Source organism: Oryctolagus cuniculus, chromosome 7 (assembly GCF_964237555.1).
Source record: "Oryctolagus cuniculus chromosome 7, mOryCun1.1, whole genome shotgun sequence".
NCBI lineage: Eukaryota > Metazoa > Chordata > Mammalia > Lagomorpha > Leporidae > Oryctolagus > Oryctolagus cuniculus.
Window position 1 is genome coordinate 2,612,267 of NC_091438.1, and position 26,830 is coordinate 2,639,096.

The 26,830-nt window shown below is 41.8% G+C and overlaps 1 protein-coding gene across 11 annotated transcripts in view; it reads left to right on the plus strand.

Annotated features, from left to right (window-relative positions):
* RABGAP1L (RAB GTPase activating protein 1 like) overlaps window positions 1–26,830 on the plus strand; it is a 788,918-nt gene that overhangs the window by 95,655 nt on the left and 666,433 nt on the right. For 10 of the 11 annotated variants that reach the window (XM_070077150.1, XM_070077152.1, XM_070077147.1 and 7 more), the window contains 3 exons: window positions 1,885–2,059; window positions 12,028–12,185; window positions 13,320–13,430. In XM_070077150.1, the coding sequence (XP_069933251.1) occupies window positions 1,885–2,059; window positions 12,028–12,185; window positions 13,320–13,430 (444 nt within the window). Of the gene's footprint in view, window positions 1–1,884; window positions 2,060–12,027; window positions 12,186–13,319; window positions 13,431–26,432; window positions 26,483–26,830 lie in introns of those variants that run through there. The other variant, XM_051856972.2, reaches the window with a different exon arrangement.

A 26,830-nucleotide genomic window follows, 5' to 3' on the forward strand; every position in this document is an offset into this window, starting at 1 on the left:
GCCCCATATTTTTCTTAATAGAATTTTTCTTGGACTTAATATTATATTTATGTTTATATTATTTATGTATGGCCTGTCTTCCTCACTAGACAATAAGCTCTGTAAGAGCTGGTTCTTCGTACTTTTCCCTGCTCTAGCTTCAGTGCCTACAGGAGTATCTGGTCCATTGCAAGATTTTCGAAAATAAACAGATAAGTAGACCAGCTTTAGGATATGTTGAGTTAGTCTTGAACTTGGAATATTGCCTAAGTGTTGGTTTAATCTCTCAACCTCCCCCAACATTTCTTTATTTATCTGAAAAACAGAATGGCAGAGAGACAGACATGAAAGAGAAATATCTTCCATTTACTGACTTACTTCCTGAATGCCTGCAGGAGCCAGGGGTAGGCCAACCTGAAGCCAGATGCCAGGAGCTCCACTGGGATCTCCCCAGATCGGGGCAGAGGCCCAAGTGCTTGGACTATCGTCCTCTAACCTCCAGGACATGTTAGCAGGAGGCTAACCAGAAGTGCGGTGTCGCTAGGACTTGATGCTCCATTATGGGGATGCGGGTGTCCCAGGCAGCAGCTTAACCCATTGTGCTACAGTGCCCACCAGGTTTAAATTTTTTTTTTCACATTCTAATTTGCCGCATTCTCTCATTAATAGAATGTGGGAAAACTTCAGCTACATCCTAAGTACCAAAATAATAGCAATGTAAATTTACAAGGTTTTGGTAAAAAATGCTTTGAATTTTTAGAAAAGGGTTTTGTAAATATATTGTTTATGTTATCTCCTAAAAATGGATCTTTTTATGTTACTTGTTTAGTTTTAATTTGCCAAACCCATCTTGACCAAGATTTCATGTTTTGACTTTCCTCTCTATTCCTGTTGGTTGCCCCTTACCAACCTCTACTCCTCTGTTTTTTACTTTGAATTCTTGAGGGGTTCTCAGATGTTTAGGTCAGGCTAGGACATATGGTTTGTTATGGGAAATTCACAGAAATTATTGCTTCTAACCCCTACAAACCCCTTTCTGACCTTATATTCTGTTTTTGAGTCCATTGTTAGAATCATCTGACTTTTTGGATGATTAAAAGGGGTCTTAGTTGAACAAAGACTTGGGGCCTACCTAAGATTACAAGTGCTATTTTAAATAGAAATGGACTCTCCAGGAATGGTTTATGCTGTTCTGTGCCTACTTTTCTTGTGCCACAAATAGACCAAGACTAGACTTGAGGGATGAGAGATATAACTTTTACCAGTCCCTGTATACTTGGCTTTGGAGTGTGTCCATTAGATCATAGAAAATAAGAAAAGGGGGCTGGTGTTGTGGCTTAGGGGGTAAAGCCACCAACTGTGATGCTGAAATTCCATATGGGTACTGATTTGTGTCTTGGCTACTCTATTTCTGATCCAGCTCCCTGCTAATGGCCTGAGAAAAGCAGCAGAAAATGGCTCAAGGGCTTGGGCTCCTGCCATCCACATGAGACCCAGATAAAACTCTTTGCTTTTGACTTGGGCTTGGCTCAGTCCTGGCTATTGCAGCCACTTGGGGAGTGAACCAGCAAATGAAAGACTTTTCTCTCTCTTTCTCCCTCTCTGATGTAACTCTTTGAAAGAAGTAAATCTTAAAAAAAAAAAAAAAAAAAAAAAAAAAAGAGAGAGAGAGAGAGAGAGAGAATACAAGAATGAAGAAATTGTCAAAAAAGGATGAAGAATTATGTGTGTATTTGTGTAAGATTTGCAGGAATATGAAGATAATTTCTTGTATTAGTACTAGTTTATTTTTGTAGTTTCTAGATAGTTGTGTTTATCTGCTACATTATGTTTATATTTTGGCATAGTGAAACTGTGTATCTTTATGCCTTGACATTTTTTCTCATTCTCATCACTGTTCTGCAGAATCATAGACCAATCCAGCAATGTTGAGATAGCGTCTTTTCCGATCTATAAAGTGTTGTTCTGTGCACGTGGACATGATGGGACAGCAGAGAGTGATTGTTTTGCATTTACAGAGAGCTCCCATGGTTCAGAAGAATTTCAGATACATGTTTTCTCCTGTGAAATTAAAGAGGCAGTAAGTATAATATAGTGTAGCGATTGAGTTAGGGGGATCTTTCTGAACTCTACTCTCACTGTTATGTAAATAACGTCATAAATTGGGAATATGTTTTAAAGGCATGATTAGTATTTGTAATAGCAGAAACTGAATATGGAAAACAAAGTCTGGTATTTTTGTTTCCTAAGATGATGTTGGAAATAGGGCACTCTCAGAGCTTAGCACGTGTAATAGCAAAATCCCACTTCCTGAGCTCCCCTCCTGCCTCACCAAGGTGGTCATTGCTTCTGCCCAGAAAGGGCGAATGTTTCTGAATCTTGCATCTTGCCCAAGTAGAGTGGTCTGTGTGATTCTAAAAAAGTGCTTATGACAATGCCTGCTTCTCTGCTGGGTTTGATGGCTGCATATTGCTTTCATTTAGATATTGCGCTAAGAGTATTTCATGGGTTTCTCTGATTTTCATGTGATTGTTACGTGCATTCACTTAGAGCAGGGTGGGGGACGTGCAGCCCATGGGCTGTATACGGCCTGCAACATCACTTGGTCTGGTCCTGCCAAGGCAACTGCAGATGCAACTCAAAATTCAGTAAGTCTATAGCAGGCTAATTTTTAAGTTGATAATTTTGTATGGCCCATGAATGATGTTATAAATATCCACATGGCCCTTGGCAGAAAAACGGTTCTGCACTCCTGAATTGCAGGCTGGATTTTGTTCTGGAGAACTGGACCAATTAAAAATACAAATGCACACACAGAGCAGGGTTATTTACTGATGGTAGCAGTTATTAAGTTGTGGTTTATTATTATACTGGATAAGTAGTTCACAATCAAATGGCTCTTAAATAAATAGAAAAACCTTCCTTTTTTGTATCTATTGAATTCTCCCCAAAATAAAAATAAGGACTTTGGTACATGTAATCACTTCAATGGATGTGGAAGGACAGTCTCCAGTGTATTTGCTTTTAGAAATATAAATTGTAAAGAGAACATACTGAAAGCAGCAGTTATTCTGATCTCTGTTTACAGTGAAACATGAATAATCCAATGTGTTAACAGCAGTGTTGAAAGTTTATTTCTGTCCACAGCATGAAAATTCATAGAAATGTAGATTTTCTGAGTTCAATTCTGAACATTCCAGATATCATTTCGAAAACCTTGGTGATCAGTTTTACACTAACATGGACATGTACAAACACACACAATTTGGATTGTAACCATAGAAGTTCTCTGCTAGAACATATGCCTTTTGTAAACAGGTTCAAATTTTCTATTTTGTTTTCTAAGGCAGACTTTATTTCACCCAACACCTACATAGCTTTGCATATAGTGACCTCTCGCTAAAAATGTGAACAGGTACAAGTGTGCTGCTAGTGTGCCTGGCACATAGAACTGATGCATTGATATGTTGAAGTAATACGTGTGTGTTTGTGAATGAGGGGGGCTGTTTCTGATCCTTAGCAACTCCACTGCAGAGGTGGGAAGCAGATGGTAGAGCCCTGGCAGTTCGTGTTGGCAGCGGTCACTTAGCCCCGCCGTGTGGTTTCTGCATCACTGGAGCAAGAGCGCCAGGAAATGGACTTGGAAGAGCTGGAGAACCTGCTGCTGGGAGATGAAATACTCCTGAAAAAGGAAGTTGAAAGGGACCTTGCTGCAGGCGTTTCCTTGACTGTGATGGTATGAACCTCTCTCTTGGATTACAGCGTCCTCTTGCGTATGAGTGGAGGAAGTGTTTGCTATTGTGAGAGCTTTAACAGTAGGAAAAACTGTGGGAATTCTTGATCATTTCGGTTAAAGTATAAATGACATGGATGACATGTTTAGGGAGCATATTGGCATAATGCAAGTTGGGAGAAAGTGGTTTCGATATATTACTTCATTTTTTTAGAGTTCATTTTTGAAAGTGTTACATTGTGAGGCGTTAGTGGTACAAATACATTGTTTGGAGGTGGGCATTTTGCCTACCAGTAAACAAGTCATTTAAAACATCCGTGTCCTGTTGCTTGAGTTCAGTTCTCAGCTATGGCTCCCAATTCCAGTTTCCTATTAACGTACATGCTGGGAGACAGTGGTGTTGGCTCAAGTAATTGAGTTCCTACCTCGCATGTAGGAGACCTGGATTAATTACCAGCTCCCGACTTCAGCCTGATTTCAGCACTTGGCGTCGTGGGCATTTGAAGATTGAATCAGTGAATGGGGTGGGGTGGGGGGTTTGCTTGTTTTCCCTGTTCTTCTCAAATTAAAAAAAAAAATGTTTGTTTAAAGGAAAAACACTGTAGTGATCATTAAGCCTATTATGAGGCATCCTTTTGTTTGTTTCTTTCTTTCTTTTTAAAGATTATTTATTTGAAGGGCAGAGAGAGAGAGAATCTTCTATCTGCTGGTTCACCCCCCAGATGGCCAGAGTTGGGCCTGACTGGAGCCAGGAGTTTCTTCTGGGTCTCCCATGTGGATTCAGGGACCCAAGGACTTGAGCCATCATCCACTGCCTTCCCAGACCATTAGCAGGGAGCTGGATTGGAAGTGGAACAGCCAGGACTCCAACTGATGCCCATATGGGATAGTGGTGCAATAAGTGGCGGCTTTACCTGTTAGGCCTCAGCACCAGCCCTGGGGCATCGTTTCTGAGTGAAGAATAACACTGAGTGTATAATAGAGGGCTTATGCCAGTGGCTGTGCTAAGCATTTATTTCATACTCATCCCAAGACAGACAGCATTTGTTTATCCGTGGGATCATATTTTTCTCTTTGCCTGGAGAAGTCCTTTTCTAGACCTGGTTTCCAGGCTTCTTATTAGCACCTCCTCTTTCTTTTCTTTCTGTCTGTCTGTCTGTCTTTCTGTCTTTCTTTTCTTTCTTTCTTGACAGACAGAGTGGACAGTGAGAGAGAGAGAGAGACAGAGAGAAAGGTCTTCCTTTGCTGTTGGTTCACCCTCCAATGGCCGCTGTGGCCGGCGCACCGCACTGATGTTGATCTGAAGGCAGGAGCCAGGTGCTTCTTCTGGTCTCCCATGGGGTGCAGGGCCCAAGCACTTGGGCCATCTTCCACTACCTTCCTGGGCCACAGCAGAGAGCTGGCCTGGAAGAGGGGCAACCGGGACAGAATCCGGCACCCCGACCGGGACTAGAACCCAGTGTGCCAGCACCGCTAGGCGGAGGATTAGCCTTTTGAGCCGTGGCGCCGGCCCTCCTCTTTACTTTCAAGAGTTCTGGTTTCAGTGATGTTCTGTGACTGCCCTTTGTTTATCCTCAGGCCAGCAGAAGAGGTGGGAGAACTGAGGTTCAAATCCAAGTCTTTGGCTCTGAAGAGCCATATATTTTCAGTAAAACTTTCCTGCTGTTTAAATACCATAAACACAAGTGTTGATTCTTTTTGTCTTTCTATTGTGTTCATTAATCTGATTTATCAGCCACAAAGCTTGTATTCCAGCCACCTTTGTGTTCTACCTGAGCCCCTCACAGACTATCTTACTCTCTCCCTCAGAGCATGATTATGCCTTTAATTCCTCTGAAGTCTTGTAGTTCGATTTCCTGGCTGTGTGGTTGGTTGCCTGTTTCCTGCTCTGTGGTAAAGGCACACATTTAGTTCTCAGTGTTTGGATCCCTGTTGATGGCAGAGGTAGTTGGCACAGATAGCTCAGAAGCCCGCTGACAGATACTCTTATCACTTAAGTATTTGTGTGACAATGCCAGTAATTCCCTTGTTTTCCGTTTTTTGTTCTGCAGAGTCCCTGGATCAGTTAAAAGCAAGAAGACACCTTCTGGAGAGTGCGGCCTGCCTGCCACCACCCGCGTCCCGCGCCTTCCCCGCCTTCCCCGTGCTGCTCTTGCTTCCCTGTGGAGTCCCTGAAGCGGCAGGCAGCACCAGTGGTAGAAGGGAAGCCCAGTGAAGAGAATGGCTGCCTTGGACACGTGTGACGCAAGAGTTAGGGCTTCCCGCAGCAGGGCTAGGACACGTTTGACCTGTTACCCTGGATAGTATTCTGCAGGCCTCTGCTGGAAGGGATCTCCGCCATCAGTGGCCCCGAACTGGGCAGCCCAGCCACAAGTACACAAGTAGGAGGAGTGATGTTTAGTCTTCCGCTGAGGAACTGCGGACAGGACAGGGGGAACAGCAGGAGTCAAGAGGCACCCGAGTTTTCCTTTCTCTCTCTCTCTCCCTCTTTCCTTCCTTCCTTCCTTCCTTCCTTCCTTCCTTCCTTCCTTCCTTCCTTCCTTCCTTCCTTCCTTCCTTCCTTCTCTCTCTCTCTCTCTCTCTCTTTCTCTCTTTCTCTCTTTCTCTCCATTTGTATGGTTATGTAAGAGCTTAAAGAGATACTCTAAAACACTTGATTGACTATACGACTTTCTTTTAGCCAGTGTGACCATTTTTGTCAATGGATTTTGATGATATTATTTGCATGTAGAGACACCATTTTTCTCATTTGGCATTGCAGGCATGTATAGATATTTCATGATATATATCGAGATTATCATTGAGCTTTCTGTTGCATGGAAAGATACTATTTCTATACAGATATTTATTGAGGTGGTATTTTAGCTAAATGCCTTATTTTGAAAGCAGAAGTGGTTACTTTTGTGTAAATAAATTTATTTTTGATAACTTTATTTTTGATAAGTTTCTTGAATAACATGCCTGTTAACTTATTTTCAACAGGTAATTTATCTGAGCAAGTTGCTTTAAAATTTTACCAACTGCCTTTCACAGTATCTTTTAAACAGTGATTTTTCTACATTTATTTTTTGAGTGAATACTTTCTTGAAATATATCTCTAAAAGAAGGAGTTATCTCATACTAATATTAATGAAGAGGCTTATCTTTGAAAAAATTAGCTATGATGTTTATGTAACTACTTTTGTTATTTAGTAACTTTATTTGGACTTTTAACATGTAATACCCATTTGAGAATTTGGAAAATACTGAAATAAAGAAGAAAATTAAAAGCGCTCAAAAATCCAATGCATTTAATATTTCGTCGTCTCTGCATTCCAGATAGATGCGTGTTCCCCATCCTTACTAATTCAACAACAGCGATAACAACAAATTGAACCAGATACACAGCTTTTGTTTGTTTAATTAGTACTCTCTAACAAGTATTGTTACCTGAAGAAAAATTATACCATATTATTTGTCAATAAACCTTTCCGTTCTGTAGAGGAAATGGCCGTCCTAGATATTTCCATGTATATTTGCTCTAATAATGTGACATGTATTATAGTGACTATCGTGGTGTATGTTTTTAATTTTTCCTTGATGTAATTGGTTGTCCTGTTTATTTCAGCAACAGACATTGGGAATCATTGTTTCTGAAATTTACTGTTCTTTGGGTTCTCATTTCAGCTTATTTACAGATTTCAGAATTCACAAATGAAAACCTTTTTGGTGTAAATAGCCACTTGTAAGATATAATTAGTATTAAATGAATTTGGTTGCTGATAATAAAATGAATGTTCTATTATTTCCTTTCTCCAGAAGAGAGAAAGGTAGACTTTGTTTTTTTTTTCCCTACCATTCTCTACTCCTGTGGCTCTGCTGAATATACTTAATGTTATAAAGAAATTTCTGGCTGGCGCCGTGGCTCACTAGGCTAATCCTCCGCCTTGTGGCGCCAGCACACTCGGTTCTAGTCCCGGTTGGGGCGCCGGATTCTGTCCCGGTTGCCCCTCTTCCAGGCCAGCTCTCTGCTGTGGCCCGGGAGTGCAGTGGAGGATGGCCCAAGTGCTTGGGTTCTGCACCCCATGGGAGACCAGGAGAAGCACCTGGCTCCTGGCTTCAGTTCAGCGCGGTGCGCCAGCCGCAGCAGCCACTGGAGGGTGAACCAATGGCAAAAAGGAAGACCTTTCTCTCTGTCTCTCTCTCTCTCTGTCCACTCTGCCTGTCAAAAAAAAAAAAAAAAAAAAAAAAAAAGAAATTTCTGAGCCTTGCTATTTATTACAGAATTTACTAAGTTCTTTGACTTTTTTTGATGTGGCAAGCTAGCAAGTATCTCTGACTAAAGAAAATGTGTTAGAAGAGATGGGAAAGGAGAAAAAAAGGAAAAAAATATGATTGGGGTTTGGTACTAATTCATATAAAATGATGTAGAGGTGTTTCTTTATTTTTACTTATAGTGCAACCTAAAAATACACTGAAGTTGAATGTATAGAAGGTAGACAGTAGACTTCAAATTTTATTTGAGGGTAACAAGTAAGGGGTACCCAAAAAAATAAAAGTTGCTTAATATCCATAATTTTACCCTTACCTTGTAGGTATATTCTTCAGTGGTATATTTCTACCATGTTCTTTATCTTTGCTTTCCTCCCCAACACTTAAATTATTGTGCTAAGTCTAATAAGTAATACCAAGTAAGTAATAATAACTTAAGCTAAACTTAGTTTCTGCGATTGGCTGACATGCTGATTTCCTTTGCCTCATCCCAAGCACATGCAACTACGTTTGATGGAATGGAAACTCTTTCTCTGCCTCCAGCACCTAGAATGGTACTTAGTACACAGAATTCACTCAAGAAATATTAGTTGAATGAATGAGTGAATTTGTTATTGTCTTAATTATATGAGATTTGAGACCTAAAGTTCTTATTGATATCAGTGCTTCACTACTTTTGTTTTTTTACATTTATGTAAGATTATAATGGGATAACATGGCAAAATATTTAAAACATTTGATAAATGTTGTAATACAAGTTGGGGCTCTTGCAGGAGTTACACTTAGGCTGGCACACTGTCTTTACGGTTGTTAAAAGTGTTAATCAGCTCAGTTAGGAAGCTATTTGGCAATCATTGTTAGAGATATAAGTGTGGCTATTGGAAGGAAGTATGAAGACCACTTATATTTGAATGCGATAGACAAGAAAAGGTTCATGGTAGAATATAATGTTAAAAGAAAAGTAGAAAAATTAGAAATGGCCTGTTGAAAGGAGTATTCTTATTTTAAGCATTTTTTTTTTTTTTTTTGAGAGGCAGAGTGGACAGTGAGAGAGAGAGACAGAGAGAAAGGTCTTCCTTTTGCCGTTGGTTCACCCTTCAATGGTCGCCGCGGCCGGCGCACCGCGCTGATCCGATCGATGGCAGGAGCCAGGTGCTTCTCCTGGTCTCCCATGGGGTGCAGGGCCCAAGCACTTGGGCCATCCTCCACTGCACTCCCGGGCCACAGCAGAGAGCTGGCCTGGAAGAGGGGCAACCGGGACAGAATCCGGCGCCCCGACCGGGACTAGAACCCGGTGTGCCGGCGCCGGAGGCAGAGGATTAGCCTATTGAGCTGTGGCGCTGGCCTTATTTTAAGCATTTTACAAGATAGTATATTCCTTGACTAATAGAATCCCATGCTCATTTGAATTCATTTCATCTGAGGTTAAGGGTTTGCTAATATTTAAGTCTTCTTACTTGCACCTCCCAGTGTGAGGTATTGAAATTACGAGCTTTGTTGTATCTTTTTCCTCTCATTCATTCTTCAGCCCACGGGTGGGCTGAGACATTTGGAGAGTCTTTAGTGCTTTAGGCTCACCAACTTGAGGAGGTATGATGCTTTGGAACCCAAGGAAGAGAATAACCTATAGAGAAGTGAGAGATTTAGAGTACTTCTCCACTTCAGGGGAAGAGTATAAGCCGTTGCTTTTATATGTACATTTGTAAATGTCTATATCTTTAATCACTATAGTAGCCTTATACTAATAGAATAAATAAGATGTTTTTGGCATCCCATTCTGGGGCTCCTTTAGCATTTTGATACCATGATGACATTGAGTAAAACCGCTAGAAGCTCTTTATTCATGTTACCGTATATGCTTGTTGCTAAGACCACTGTTTGCTCTATTATGTGGCTCGCTATCTAGCCCTCTGAAGCTGGGAGAAGTGAAGAGAAAAACCAAGGACTTGCTAAAGTCTTGTTTGTGAGTGTTCACTGGGAAGACATAGACGGCAGCATCATTTTAGCAATTATCTTAGGATCCATCCGTTGAGATGTTGTCGAAGTATGTTTTGAAGCCTAGAGACATCTAAAAATAGAGTTTCTTTTGTGAACTTTAATTAGGTCACCATCTTTATAACTGCCTTTAAATGTCACAGGTAAAACAGCAAAGCAAGAAAATTTAAAACTGACTTTTTAAAGTAAAATGAAAGAATCTTTTTTAAGATTTTATTTATTTATTTGGTACATAGAGTTACAGACAGAGAGAGGGAGAGACAAAGAAACAATCCACTGGTTCCCTCCCCAGATGGCCACAACAACTGGAGCCGGGCTGATCTGAAGCCAGGAGCCAGGAGCTTCCCATGTGGGCTATCTTTTACTGATTTCCCAAGAGAGCTGGATTGGAAGAGGAGTAGCTGGGACATGAAATGGTACCCATAGGGGATGCCGGTGCCGCAGGTGGAGGCTTAGTCCCCTATGTCACAGTGCCAGCCCCAGGAAAGAATTCCTTTTTTTTTTTTTTTTTTTTTTTTTTTTTTGACAGGCAGAGTGGATAGAGAGAGAGAGAGAGAGAGAAAGGTCTTCCTTTTTGCCGTTGGTTCACCCTCCAATGGCCGCCATGGCCGGCGCACTGCGACCAGCAATCATGCTGATCCGAAGGCAGGAGCCAGGTGCTTCCCCTGGTCTCCCATGCGGGTGCAGGGGCAAAGGACCTGGGCCATCCTCCACTGCACTCCCGGGCCATAGCAGAGAGCTGGCCTGGAAGAGTGGCAACCGGGACAGAATCTGGTGCCCTGACCTGGACTAGAACCCGGTGTGCCGGCGCTGCAGGCGGAGGATTAGCCTATTGAGCCACGGTGCCGGCCCCAGGTGGTCTTCATCCTCCTATGTTTCTTCATTTTCAGGATGCCCAAATCCCTTTATCTTAGTTCCTTCTAAGTTGCAGCTCCTAAATCTTTGTTCTCTTCTGGTCACTGGTATTATAGTGGTGATTACTTACTGTGGAACTATATCTATGTGAGTTTGAAAACACACCTCATGTTTGAACTTAAGTTTCTGTGAAATGATTTCCTATATTAGTTTCATAAACTTTTAAAATAGATTTATTTATTTTTATTTGAAAGAGTTACAGAGAGAGATAGAGACAGAAAGAGAGAGAGAGAGGTCTTCCATCAGCTGGTTCACTTCCCAAATGGCTGCAATGGCCAGAGCTGAGCTGCTCTGAAGCCAGCGGCCAGGAGCTTCTTCTGGGTCTCCCACATGGGTGCAGGTGCCAAAAGACTTGGGCCATCTTCCACTGCTTTCCCAGGCACATTAGCAGGGAGCTGGATCAGAAAGGGAGCTTCTGGGACTTGAACTGGCAACTGTATGGGGCACTGGCATTTCAGGCCGGGGCTTTAAACCGCTGCTCCACAGTGCTGACCCCAGTTTCATAAACTTGAACATTTTGTGAACTGAATTTACATTCTGAAGCATAGTTTGGTGATGTTTCCCTCCTCGGGCTTCATTCACAGAGAGTTTTTAGGCTGTAACAATTTAGAGTTGGGATAGCCTACACTTAACATACATAGTTTTGTACCCACCCCTCTTTAATGGGTAAGTGATAAAAAATTTGTCATATAACATCTAAGCAACTGATAGATATGTAGACTATATATTTTATCTGTTAAAATGTGTCGAGCTGGCGCCATGGTGTAGCAGATAAAGCTGCAGCCTGCAGTGCTGGCATCCCATATGCACACCGGTTCAAATCTTGGCTGCTTCACTTCTGATCCAGCTCTCTGCTGATGGCCTGGGAAAGCAATAGAAAATGGCCCAAGTGCTTGGGCCCCTGCACCCACTGGAGAGACTCGGAAGAAACTCCTGGCTTTGGATTGGCTCAGCTCTGGCTATTTTGGCCATCTGGAGAGTGAACCAGTGGATGGAAGATTTTCTGTCTCTAAACTCTGCCTTTCAAATAAATGAATGATTTTTCTTAAAAAAAAAAAAATCATAGTCATGGAAAGTTTGGATGCAAGAATTAGGAGAGAAGAGTATCAGAATACACATCCTTTGCCTAATCGTATCTATTTTTATTCTTTTAGGTAAGCAGAATTTTGTATAGTTTCTGTACAGCATTCAAACGTTCTTCCAGACAAGTATCTGATGTTAAAGACTCAATTGTCCCTACTCCTGACAGTGATGTGTTCACCTTCAGTGTCTCCTTGGAGGTAAAAGAAGATGATGGAAAAGGAAACTTTAGGTGAGGCTATTTGGAAAGAATAAAATTTAGTGTTGTCCTGAAATACAAAACTGGCTCCTGTAGTTTCTAGAAACTATACAGTATTGGCATAAAGCTTTAAATGGATGAAGAACTATTTGGTCCGTGAATACATGTGTTTCATTGCTTACCTGATATTTAAATAACCTAGTGGCTTAAAAATATTGATATTTAATTGAGAATTTAGTAAATTAATAAGAGTAAAAAGTTATTTCTTTTGTTTCATGGAACTTCTAAAGTTTTGTGTATGTGCTTTTTTTTTTTTTCATTAAAATGTACTTAGAATCACTTTTGATGTTCTCTGGTAGTACTTATACAGATTGATTGACCATCAGGTAATTTACTGTTCTATTCTGTTGTATGGTTTGAATTTTTTTTTCCAGTTCAAAAAGAAGTAGTTATTAGGGCAATTATATTATTTAATGATTGCCTGTTTACCTTAATTGTGCCTTTAATTCTAGCACTGATTACTATGTAGGTATTTTACCTGTATTTTACAGATAGAGAAATTGAACCTCAGGTGGAATAAGTTGTTCAAGGTATTTTCTTTTTCAGATTAGATAATCTACACTTTAGAAATCTATTATTTTAATGAATTAATTCATAAGAATAGCAGCCAAGCTAGAGCCTGACTGAGTTGCCCTATTCTTTATTCTACATCTTCTTGCGTATCTTTTATATGTTATAGTCTCCTCAAATTGTAGGTATCTGAAAATAAGTTCTTCTCACTGTCTGTGCTTTAGGTTTTACTGTATTACAATCACCCAGGACCCCTCAACCAGTGAGACCAGAAATGTGTTTTAAAAAACTTAAACCATATTCCTAAATTTGTTAAATTTAAAAACTAAAATTTGAAAATGTTGTAATTTTTACCATTTTGGGTTTAACCTCGGTTGAGATATTTGTAAATTGAGCTTAAAAATTCATAAAAACTGTATTATTGACTATAAAATGTGTGGTTTGCTACTTGTGGCAAGGTGAGAACTTAGTACATCTCAAGAATGAGAATGTTGTCACTTAAATACCTTCTTTTCTGATTTTAACATCAGAATAGGTTATGTGATCATTTTATTGAATTATTATATTGGTAATTCCTATTCTTTTTGAATATTTCAGTCCTGTGCCTAAGGATAGAGATAAGTTTTATTTCAAATTAAAGCAAGGAATAGAGAAGAAGGTTGTGATTACCGTGCAGCAACTTTCGAACAAAGAATTAGCTATCGAAAGGTAAGCATCTTGCTCCTAAACACGAGGAAAACCGTGGGCTGACATTACGAATGTGCTTCCAGAACCTGCTGAATCTCAGCAGCCTGCTGTATTACTCACTGTGCTTCTCCATATGCTTCAGTTTCTCCAGTTAGAAGTAAGATGAGAATAATATTACTGACTCCATTTTAAGGATAAAAGGTACTATAAATAAAGTCAGTTACAAATGATATTTGTAATGTAGAAGAAAACTGAAAGGTTACAATCTAATATGTGAGGCTGTGCAAAGGTTTGTAGAAAATGGAGCTAAGAGGTCAGTTTAGGGAAGAGCACTTGGCCTAGTGGTTGAGATAGTCGTGTACCATATTGGAGTGCTTCTGCTCCCGACTCCAGCTTCCTGCCAGTTGAGTCCTGGGAAGTAGAGGTGATGGCTTAAGTACTTGGGTTCCTGCCATCCATGTGGGAGATTTGGATTGAATTCTGGTCTCTGGCTTCCGCTCAGCCCAGCCATTGAACCAGAAGATAGGAGCTGTCTCTGTGTCTCCATCTTGAACCAGTTTTTTAGAAAAAGTTTATTTCAGGCCAGCGCTGTGGCATGGTGGGTAAAGCCGTGGCCTGTAGTGCCGGCATCCCATATAGGCACCGGTTTGAATCCTGGCTGCTCCGCTTCCAATCCAGCCCTCTGCCTGGAAAAGCAGTAGAAGATGGCCCAAATCCTTGGGCCCCTGAATCCACACAGGAGACCTGGAAGAAGCTCCAGGCTCCTGCCTTCAGATCAGCTCAGCTCTGGCCTTTGCAGTCATTTGGGGAGTGAACCAGCAAAAGGTAGACCTCTCTCTCTGGCTCTACTTCTCTCTGTAACTCTGTCTTTCAAATAAATAATCTTTAAAAAAAACTATAAAGTTTTTTCTTTTTAATAAATTTAAAAATTTAGTTTTTATTTATTTGAAAGGCAGAGAAGGAGAACTTTCATCCACTAATTAACTTCTCAAATGCCTACCATAGCCAGGGCTGGGCCAGCCTGCAGCCAGGAGCCTAGAACTCAGGCCAGGTCTCCCACATGAGTGAGAGGGACCCAAGAACTTGCGCCCTCACCTGCTGCTCCCCAGGGTGCACATTATCAGGAAGCTGAATTGAAGCAGCAGGTGTGGATGAGGACATGGAACCTACACATTCTGTATGGGATATGGAAATCCTATGCAGAGTCTTAACTGCTTGTCAGATGCCTGCTCCTGTGGTTTTTGAAAATATGGATTTTCCATTAACTTTTTGAGAAGCTGTTATTATTTATGGACTTTAAAATTTTTTGCATCAAAATAAAATTTTATTTCAATTCCAGTTTTCACAAACTTTTTGAAGTACACTTGTACATAAGTTTCTTGATAACTTGTAGAAAACAAAGGAGAAAAGTGGGCAAACGGTTGTGTAGATAAACCACTGTAAGCCTGTCTGAATGTGTAACGAATATATGTAAAGAACACTTGATTTGGGGCCAGCACTGTGGCTTAGCAGGTTAAGCTGCCTCCTATGACTCTGGCATCCCATATGGGTGCCAGTTGCTGCACTCTTTTTTTTTTATTTTTTTTATTTTTATTTTTTTATTTGACAGGTAGAGTTACAGACAGACAGAGACAGGTCTTCCCTTCCGTTGGTTCACTTCCCAAATGGCTGCCACAGCCGGCGCTGCACCTATCTGAAGCCAGGAGCCAGGTGTTTCTTCCTGGTCTCCCACGCGGGTGCAGGGGCCCAAGGACTTGGGCCATCCTTCACTGCCCTCCCAGGCCACAGCAGGGAGCTGGACTGGAAGAGGAGCAACCGGGACTAGAACCCGGCAGCCATATGGGATGCCGGCACCGCAGGTGGAGGATTAACCAAGTGAGCCAAGGCGCCCCCCCCCCCCCCCCCCACGGTTGCTGTACTTCTGATCCAGCTCCCTTCTAGTGTGCCTGGGAAAGCAGTGGAAGATGGCCCAAGGCCTGGGGCCCCTGCACCCATGTGGGAGACCCTAGCTCTTGGCTTCGGACCCGCCCGGCTCTGGCTGTTGTGGCCATTTGGGGAGCGAACCTGTTGATGGAAGATTTCTCTTTGTCTCTCTGTTTTTGCTCTCTAACTCTGCCTTTCAAATATGTAGATAAATCTTGAAAAAAAAAAAAGACCTGATTCACATATAGATAGGAAAAAATGCAAATTTACTCTAGGACAACATTGCAAAAGTATGTTGTAATGATGGGATATGGGGAAAAGAGTATTCTCCTATTGTTAATGGAAATGTAATGTTGCAAATCATTCTGGCAGTATCTGTGAAGATAAAAAATACCTGTATTTGGACATGACAATCTCATTCTTAGGGAATCTATGCTGTTGGGAATTATAGTGCCACTATTTAAGGACATATTTTAGAGGATGTAGAGGGTGCTTGTTAATAAAAGACATTGCTTTGTAGAGGAAAAAAGCTGGAATTATAAATGCCTGTTCACTTTACTTTAAGGAGTGGGGAAAGTTTGTAAAAACCTCTTCATCAGGACTTCTTATATTATAATTACTCTCTCTGTCCTCCACATTCTCTAGACTGGGATGAGGGTGGGGGTACGTGAGCTGCTGTTGGCATCCATGACTACTCCTGTTCCTCTTAAATCTTGGAGATACTTTGGCTGGCGCCGCGGCTCACTAGGCTAATCCTCCGCCTGCAGCGCCGGCACACCGGGTTCTAGTCCCGGTCGGGGCGCTGGATTCTGTCCCGGTTGCCCCTCTTCCAGTCTAGCTCTCTGCTGTGGCACCGGAAAGCAGTGGAGGATGGCCCAAGTCCTTGGGCCCTGCACCCACATAGGAGACCAGGAGGAAGCTCCTGGCTTCAGATAGGCGCAGCGCGCCGGCCGTAGCAACCATTTGGGGGGTGAACCAATGGAAGGTAGACCTCTCTCTCTCTCTCTCTCTCTCTCTCTCTCTCTCTCTCTCTCTCTCTCTCTCTCTCTCTCTCAATGTCTAATTCTGCCTGTCCCCCCCGCCAAAAAAAAAAACAAACCAAACTTGGAGATACTTAGTCCTCCATCATCTGCAGTTTCTCTAGAAGCTAGGGTATTTATTTCTACTTTGTTTCTATCTTTGGATATAGCAACCAGTGTTCAGTAACAGAGAAAGTTCTGTCTAACACCTTTGTATTTTGATACATACATTTATTTTTTGTTTTTAATTTTTATTTATTTGAAAGGTTATTGAGACCTTGAGGGGGAGGAGAAGGAGAGTGGAGAGAAAGGAAATGAGAGAGAGATGCAGAGAGAGGTTTTCCATCTACTGACTCACTACCCAAATATACACAACCACCAGGGCTGGGCCACCAGCCCAAAGCCAGGAGCTTGGAACTCCATCCAGCTCACCCGTGTGATGGCAGGGACATCTTGTCCTCTCTCCAAGGATGCTCATTAGCAGGAAGCCATAATCAAGAGCAGAGCTAGGACTTGAACCCGGGCACTTTGATGTGGAATGTGGGTATCCCAAGTGGTCACCTGACCTGGTAATTTAATTCTAAATAAATATTTTAGAATCTTGAAGTTATATGATTAAATAGTTTATTATGCCTAAATTATGTCTAACTATAAGGCTATCCTACTTTTCCCAATGAGAAGCTCTAGTTTGGTCAACTTGAATATAAGAACCTGTGTGAGTATAAATGAAATAGTTGAATGCCTAATTATGTTTCCATTGTTAAGTTGCTAAAACATTTACATATGCATTCAAAATATATAAAAAATACTAATTTAGAAATGTTACTTTTGTCCACCTTACATTCATAAAATATTTTTTCAGATTCTCCTCAACAATCTTTAATATCATTGTCTTCATTATCAGGTAAACTGCTTGCTGAATAATTTGAAGGCACTTGTTCCAGGGCGCTTTTTGAGAGAAAACACCTTTTGAGTCAGTATGTCACTATCAATAGAAATTTTACCTAAGACACAGGTGCTTATTTTTATACATTAGAAAATTGTTCTAAAAATGATTTCATACAGAGCCACTTACTCTAGTGCTTTTCTTCTTAAAATTGTTTTTTATCTTGAATTTATTTTTGATGACGCATCATTATGCATATGTCTTTACAGGGTACAGGTGATTTTTCAGTAGGTCTATACATTGTGTGATGATTAAATTAGAGTAATTGGCATATTCATCACCTCAAACATTTATCATTGCTTTGTTGTGAAAACTTTAACAGTGCTCTCCTATCTTTAGTGAAAGATACAGTATGTCGTTAACTGTGGTCAGCCTACTATGCAATAGAACACAGGAGTTTCCTTCTTGTATCTAGCTGTAACACTATATCCACCAACTAACCTCTCACCTTTCTGTCCAACCCCCTTTCTACCCCCGGGGAACAACGGTCCTGCTCTTAGCTTCCGTGAGATATTACAGTGTTTAGGGTCCCCAGGTATGCGTGAGATCATGCAGTATTTGTCTTTCTGTGCCTGGCTTGTTTCATGTTCCAGTTCAGTCACGTCTTCACAGATAACAGGATTTCAACTTTTTCTGTCTGAGTAGTCTTCCATTATGGAAATATACCTCTTTTCTTGCATCTGGTCATTTACTGATAGATACTTAGGTTGATTCCATGTTTCGTCTCTTGTGAAGAGTGCTGCAGTGAAGCATGGGAGGACAGATATCTCTTTGACAGAGATAAACAGCAGTGGAAATGCTGGAATACAATAAGGTAGTTCTGTTATAATTTTAAGAACGTTTAACAATTTGACACCTACAGTGTTGCGACTTATTTGAAATGCGTGTTTCTCTGAAAACGCAAATTGAGAAAACTTGACATGGAAAAAAGAATATTTGAATAGCTCTATATGTGTTTAAGAAATTAAATTCATTTACAAAATATTCTCCTCATAGGAGGTTTTTTTGCAGGAGGTAATTAATAAGGCATGAATAGTGTCACTGGTGAATTCTACTGAACTTTTAAAGAAGTAATAACACAATAATATGTTCTTTCAGAAAATAGAGAAGGATCAAATCAAATACTTTCCAGCTCATTTTAAGAAATCAACATAACCTAGGTAATCAAACCTAGTGAGTACAAGAAAAAGTCATGGATTTGTAGTTCTAATTAACCTACATGAAAAAACCCTTATCTGAATATATAGCAAATCAAATTGAGGGATTAAAGATAAAATATATAACATTAGATTTTTTTCCCCTCTTTCTTTTGTATGTCTGCTCTGTTGTTGAGATTTATACTTTTCCCATGTTTTCATGATGGTGGTTACCACCTTTTCATTTTTTTTAAGATGTATTTTATTTATTTGAAAGACAGAGTTATAGAGCGAGGTAGAGACAGGGAGAGAGGTCTTCCATCCGCTGGTTCACTCCCCAGATGGCTGCATCGGCCAGAGCTGCGCTGATCCAAAGCCAGGAGCCAGAAGCTTCTTCCAGGTCTCCCATGCAGGTGCAGGGGCCCAAGGACTTGGCCCATCTTCTACTGCTTTCCCAGGCCATGGCAGAGAGCTGGATGGGAAGTGGAGCAGCCAGGACTAGAACTGGCGCCGATACAGGGTGCCAGCGCTTCAGGACAGGGCCCTACCTTTTCATTTCTTATGTAGGACTCCCTTAAGCATTTTCTGATGGGCCAGTCTGGTAGAGATGAATTCCTTCCATTTTTGCTTGTCATGGAAAGTCTTTGTTCTCCTTCATTTCTGAATATCCTTGCTGGGTATAATATTTATGTCTTGCAGTTTTTTCTTTCGGAACTTTAATTTTTTAAAAGATTTATTTATTTATTTGAAAGGGTTACAGAGAGGGAGAGAGAGCACTTCCATCTGCTGGTTCATTCCCCAGATAGCCACAATAGCCAGGGCTGGAAGCCAGGAGCTTCATTCCAGTCTTCCTGTGGGTCTCAGGGACCCAAGCACTTGGGCTGTCATCTGCTGCTTTTCCAAGGGCATTAGCAGGAAGGTGCATCTGAAGTGGAGTATCTGGGATTTGAACCAGCACTCATATGGAAGCCTGTGCCAGAATGCTGGCCCCACTTTTAGAACTTTAAATATTTTGTATCATCTCTCCTATTTTTAAAGTCTCAGTGTTAATCTAATGTAGTTCCTTATAAGTAATTTGATGCTTTTCTGTTGGTGCTTTTAGAACTTTAAAAAATTTTTTTATTTTTAATTTGATTATAACATGCTTTTGGGAGGATTATTTTTGGTTCAATTGTTCAGGGTTCTTTCGGCTTTCTGGACCTAGATGTCTCTATCTTTCTGAAGACTGGAATGTTTTCAGCAATTATTTCATTGACATAGGTTTTTCTATGTCTTTTCCCTTTTCTTCTCTTTCTAGAACACCCATAATATAAATGCTGACTTAATTTACTTACTTTATTGCTGAGATTCTCAACAGTAATTTCATTTATTGAGTTTTTTAGCTACAAGATTTCTCAGTAATTCTTTTTTAGGTTCTTTATGATAACTTTCTCATTCATATCACGAATTGTCTTCCTAGAGTTATTGGTTTGTTTATCTGCATTCTCTTGGAAGGTTTTCTTACCTCAGGCGGTGCATCCATGTCCATGTCTTTGTGTGCTGTTAGAGATACTGTGTTCTTTTGGAGACATCCTGTTACCTTGGTTTTTCATGCTTGTGTCCTTATATTGGTTTTTGTGCATCTGATGGGTCAGTTGCGTTAATCATTTTAATAGGGTAGTTTTAGTTTTGTTTTTTTTTTTTTTTTTGACAGGCAGAGTAGACAGTGAGAGAGAGACAGAGAGAAAGGTCTTCCTTTGCCGTTGGTTCACCCTCCAATGGCCGCCGCGGCCGGCGCACCGCGCTGATCCGATGGCAAGAGCCAGGTGCTTCTCCTGGTCTCCCATGGGGTGCAGGGCCCAAGGACTTGGGCCATCCTCCACTGCACTCCCGGGCCACAGCAGAGAGCTGGCCTGGAAGAGGGGCAACCGGGACAGAATCCGGCGCTCCAACTGGGACTAGAACGTGGTGTGCCGGCGCCTCAGGCTGAGGATTAGCCTATTGAGCCATGGCGCCGGCCTAATAGGATAGTTTTATAGTGGAAAATTTTATTCTGGTGATGTGTCCTAGAGCATTGCTTTGGATATGCTATATTGCTTTGGTTTCAGGTGGCTGTTTTAGTGTAGTATCTATGTATCTTCTTCGTCTGTAATTAATGTGGGTGATTTGTACAGGCGCGTAAGTGGGCTGGCCTTCAAGGGTTGTGGGACTTCATTGCCAGTTGGGGTACAGTTCTCTTAGGCAGGGCAGGTTCATAGGCAGCTGTGTTTGTGGTGTGCCTGGCTGTGGGTATGGAGATCCTGTCAGTTTCTGTGGGTCTTGGGAGGATGAGGCCACCCCTGTGGGCCCAGGTGGCTGTGGAGTTAGTGGAGTGCTGCAGTCAGTGTAGGAGGGCTGCACAGGTAACTTCAAGGGGCTTCTGAGTAGGTCAGCCTACTCAGGGAGGTCTGCCCAGCTACTTCTCAGGCTGACCGGGTGGGCGAGGCCAAGCACCTCAAGGCCAGAGTAGGCCAGGTTTCTGCGAATGGGCTGCTCAGCCTCTTGTTGGAACTGTAGGAGGATGAGCTGGGCTACCTAGTTAGTTCCTGGGGTGTTGGTGCGCCACATAACTCAGGAAAGGCTCTTGGCTGCTTGGCTGCTTCTCTGGGCCATCGTGCTAAGATTCACTCAGGCCTGGTTGTCAGGTTGCTTCTTAGGCCTTGGAGTGCTTAGGTGGAGCTACTCAGCCTCTGGGGCAGCAGGAAGGTGGGTGGGGCCACCCAGTTTTCTGGGTGCGTCTGCAGGCCAAGTCCCTCATGATGTGCTGTCTGAGTTCTCCTAGGGTGATAGGAGGGCAGGTGGCACCTTATGGTCTTCACAGGGCTGGGTCTTTGGAGCTACTGGGAGCAGCTGCTTCATAAGACCCCAGGTGGGAGAGATCTCAAGATGGCTGTGTGCACCAAGAGACTGAGTGGAGAAGGGTGCAGTGTGGGCTGGGCTCTTCTTTTGGGGAGCAGTGCAGTTGCATGGTAACCCAGTATCTCCCTAGATTGGGCTTAGGGCCTGGGAGGGCCCAAGAGTCGTCCAGTGGTGAATCCTTGGGTTCTGATGTGAGGGGATTGGCGAGAAACTCCTGCTTGGACTTTCCCCACAGAATGAAGTCCCTCTTGGCTCAGGCTTGACTTGAGAGATGGAATGGCAGATGCTGTGTGCTTTGTTCCCTGTGTGTAAGGCGGTTGTCTTTTTGGTCTGCAAAGTTTAGTTAGTCCTGTGCTCTCTTTCCTGCCCCACTCCCCAGTGGGTGTGGTCTTCCTCTGTGATGTGCTGCCTGAGTTTGGAGGAGCAATGCTCTTGCGGTCCCATGGCTGTCTGGCTAATGCAGTGAAGAGGCTCCATCTGCAGGTTCTTCTTGGAGACAGAGGCTGAGGGACTCTGCCTAGCACTGAGCCTGCTGTTAAGGCATGGACCTGTTCTCATTCCCTCTCCCAAGTTGGAGGTATTCTCCACACTGCTGCTCTTGGAATTGGGGCAAGGCTGGGGCAGGCAACTCTTCCTTTTCTGCCTCCTTCAGTGCCTCTTACTAGTGTGATGAAACCAAGCTTTGTGGGTTCTCACTTGGCTGCACCGGCTCTTGGGAATAACTCTTCAAATTAGGATCTCTGTGGACAGATGATCACTGGAGGATCTCAGCCTTCATCTCGCTTTGCCCTTTAAACGGATTTTTAGTTGACAAGGATTGTAGGTATTTACTGTGTATGACATGTTTTGAGATATGTATATGTTGTGGAATAGCTTAGTTATATCACTCTTACCGCCATGTTGACGATGATATCTAAAAATATAACTATTTTGTTGATGATAATATCCAATACTTGCAGTGTGGATTCATACATCCCGTAATAATGACTAAATCCATGTTAAACTTCTTCCTTTTTCACTCATCCTATCAAATGACCTCTGTAAACATCCAAATGAAAATTGAGCTTGCTTTAGGCTAATGAGCCGTCCCCAAACAGTACATTATTCAGCATAGCAGACAGAATTTCTTGTGATCTGGCAGATGTTTAAATCACTGTCTATAAATGGTGAACTTCAAGGTAAGCCAGTAGGTGGCAGTCTTACCAAGATAATTCTTATTTTTATTTTTATTTTTATTTTATTTTTTATTTTTTATTTTTTTGACAGGCAGAGTGGACAGTGAGAGAAAGAGACAGAGAGAAAGGTCTTCCTTTGCCATTGGTTCACCCTCCAACGGCCGCTGCGGCCGGCGCACCACGCTGATCCGAAGGCAGGAGCCAGGTGCTTCTCCTGGTCTCCCATGGGGTGCAGGGCCCAAGCACTTGGGCCATCCTCCACTGCACTCTCTGGCCATAGCAGAGAGCTGGCCTGGAAGAGGGGCAACCGGGACAGAATCCGGTGCCCCGACAGGGACTAGAACCCAGTGTGCTGGCGCCACAAGGCGGAGGATTAGCCTAGTGAGCTGTGGCGCCAGCCAAGATAATTCTTAACACCTCTGAATCGTTAACATTGCTGCTAACAGTGAATTGTAGTATAAAACCTTGGTTTGAAGAAAACCCTTTAAATTCCATAATGTTGTCTTCTAAAGGAGGAAATAAAACTTAATGTTATTAAAAACTTTTCATATGTATAAAATTGAAACCCCAGCACACCATCACCTACCCAGGATGCTAATTAATACTGTGTTTTTTTAGAAGTAATTTTTCCTGTGAACTAAGCCGTTTCTCTGTACATCCTGAGTTCCTCTTATTTAGATATTTAATAAACTATACTGGAATTGTCTGTACCCCCCCTTTTTTTCCTTTTTATTATTTAATAAATGTGAATTTACAAAGTGCAACTTTTGTATTGTTGTGGCTCCCCCCCAACCTCCCTCCCTCCGTGGCCCTCCCCTCTCCCACTCCCTCTCCCATCCCGCGCTTCATGGAGTTTCATTTTCAATTACCTTCATATACTGAAGATCAACTTAGTATATACTAAGCAAGGATTTCAACAGGCTGCACTCAGACTGTCTGTATCCCTTTTTAAGGCAAGTTCTATGTTGTTTATCCCCAGAACCTCCAGCATCTGTTATAGTACAGCGTTATAGTTAGCTACATGATCCTTACTAGCACTTTGGCTATGCTGGGCACAGATCCAGGTTTCACCTGTGAGGTGTAGGAACTTTTCTTTTTCATTTTACAATTGAGGACACTGAGGAACAGGTTAAATAATTTACTCAAGGTCATTCAGTTATTTTTGAATCAAGTCCACATAACTGTTTCTATAACCTTTTTTAAAAACTTGGATAACTGGCCGGTGCCGCGGCTCACTAGGCTAATCCTCCGCCTAGCGGCGCCGGCACACCGGGTTCTAGTCCCAGTGGGGCACCGGATTCTGTCCTGGTTGCCCCTCTTCCAGGCCAGCTCTCTGCTGTGGCCAGAGAGTGCAGTGGAGGATGGCCCAAGTGCTTGGGCCCTGCACCCCATGGGAGACCAGGAAAAGCACCTGGCTCCTGGCTCCTGCCATCGGATCAGCGCGGTGCGCCGGCCGCAGTGCGCAGGCCGCGGCAGCCATTGGAGGGTGAACCAACGGCAAAAGGAAGACCTTTCTCTCTGTCTCTCTCTCTCACTGTCCACTCTGCCTGTCAAAAAAAAAAAAAAAAAACAACCTTGGATAACTGAATAAAAAGTATATAAAATGCTAAATTCATTGTAATATGGGATGAGTAATTTAACATTGCACTTGATAAAATCCTACTTTTTTAAGAGGTTTGTGAAAGCTTTTCTTATGTCTTAATGGCTTCTAGTTTTCTTTCTCACAATTACCCTTTTGGATGTTAGTAAATATTAAGCTTTAAGAAGTGGACATAAGACAGAAAAGAATGATAGCCAGCGTTTATGAGCACTTCTTTTTGGTGGCTGGTGAAGAGTTTAATTGTCTTAAATGTAAGGAAGGTTCTAACATTAATGCCTCACTTGGCAGGTGACCAAACACAGACTTCATGAAGTTGAGTAATTTTATTCAGAAAATGGTAGAGCCAGGGTTTAAACCAGTGCCTGACTGATACTTGAGTGGGTACTGTTAAAGAATGAACCTTTTTAATTCTTTATTACATACTGGGTTTAACATTAATCAAACAAGATAAATGATTTGGTATTCTTTAGGGTCTTTTTAGCCGAATTTTAAAGTAAGAACATAGGTGTTGGGGCATCCAAGTGATGGCTCAGGGATTTAAAACCGAGCATGGCTTAGGTAAGAAGTTGATTGGTATGTGGAAGAGAAAACCGACTTTAACACCAAGGGAAGAAAGCAAGATGTTTGTAATTTGAAGTACGTGAAGAGAGGGAGGTCCAAGCCTGATTTTTTGGGGTGACTCCAGCTAAATTGTTAAAGTGCATGCAGATCTGATCAGGTTAGACCCCTACAGTGTTTTGAAAGCAGAAATGGTGATTATTTCTCTCTGACCAGCTGACCTTTCCAAGAGTTTTTTGTGAATACCAGCAGAAATATTGTACAAGATTTTTTGCAGAATACTGAGTTGATTTGGATTTTTAAGGTGTTATCCAGTGTAAATACACAATTACTATCACTATTACCCAGCACTCACTTGAATGCTTTGTATGGATTATTAATTATGCTTGAGACCCAAAAAGTGAGGAAAGGAAGGGGGAGAGTTTTCAGGTTGTATCTTATTAATTTTCTAACTGATTTTTTTGCCATTATTACTGTGTCTTTTGTAATAAAGTGACTCAGCACAAATAATACTATATATACTTAGAAAATAGATGACTTTATAATTCCTTAACAAGGATAGATGTTTAAATGATGGTAATCTCAGGTTTTGTGGAGGGGTAATTTGGAAGAGATTTTTGGGCTTTGGGGTTTTATGTTGTTAGACCACTCTGTTCCCAGGGATCTCCTTTTGTACTTGCAGTGTTAGCCAGAATTAAGTAATGATACAGCAAGCTGAGGACAGTGGTTGGATTTGAGAAAGCATGAGTAAGGATTAGATTTGACTTGTGTGAGTGATGTGGGTCAACACTGGTAGAAAGGAAGGGTTTCCATGAAGTCACTTTTACCCTCATGTGGGTGAAAAACAGTTGTTCCATATCCATAGGAAAAAATACAACACATTACTGGAAGGCAGTGATCATATGCAACAGTAGATTTAAAACCTATGCAGTTTAATAATCTGCAGAGTAATTCAGAGATGTGCCTGTCTCAGTAGCAAATTCTGCTGTAGCTCTTAGTTTATACTTGCTGGCTTGTAGCAAAACCAATATAATGAGAAATAAGTGATTAGCACCATACTTTTCAAAAGCATGAGTGATTGCCAAGTACCATTCCTTGTGATATTTTCTTGAATGCAGAATTTTCTAGCCAAGGAGTACTGAAAAAAGAAAATCAGGTGGGGCTCATTTCTTCCTACAGGACAAGCAATTTTATAGAACGATTTGACATCAATGAAGTTCATCAATAGCAGAATTTGAATTATTATTCAGCTTATCTAATTTGGTGTTAGACTTCTCTGAGAATCTTTTGTTGAATTTACCCAGTACTTAGTTCTGCCTTTACCCTGGCAAGTTTTACGGTTTCATTTAGACAGAAGCATGTCCCTGACTTGAAGTTGCCTAGATGTTAGTCCGACTTGCATGGTATATTTTCTTATATAGATTGATGTGTATATGAACTCTTTGAGAAAAGTCGAGTTTTAGATGTTCTGATAATCTTAGAGGACATTCATTCTTCTCGTTTCTGAAAATGAGAAAAATTAGTGGGGTGACCTGCGCGCTACATAGTGTTTTAAAATCTGCCCTGTGAGCTTATTCTCTTATTGGCAGGAGAAAAATGACACCCCCCCCCCCTTTTCCTTAGGAACACAGGGCATTACTTACAGAAAAATCCCTTGATTGTTCTCTGATAGTGATGTCAAGTGGCAGTTGGTAGAACTCTCTTGGCATCATGAGATGCTTTGGAAAATGGATGACTGGAAGCTTCTGTCTGTGTCTCGCTATTGGACTGGACTTGTCGTTAGAACAGAATTTTCAGCATCTTCCATTGCTGGCTTCTGCTGGCATCCAGTGGAGGGAGGTGTGTATAATAATTCCACCTGTATATGAGGGATGAAAAGGTACATTGTGTTCTGTAATGTGTTTTTATGAGTTGATTAGTTCCAGGAGCTCCTTTTAAAAACCTTTTTAGCTTGAAATAACTAAAGATCCACAGGGAACTGCAGTGCTGTTCCCGACAGGCTGCACGTGCAGTTTGCCCAGCTTCCTGTAGCAGTGGGTAACATTTTACCTAGCTGTGGTGCAGTATCAGAGGTCAGAAACTGAACTTGAGGGACTGGCCTTGTGGTGTAGTAGGTTAGGCTGCTGCCTGTGACTCCGGCATCCCCTGCTGGAGCCCCGATTTGAGTCCTGCCTGATCCAGCTCCCT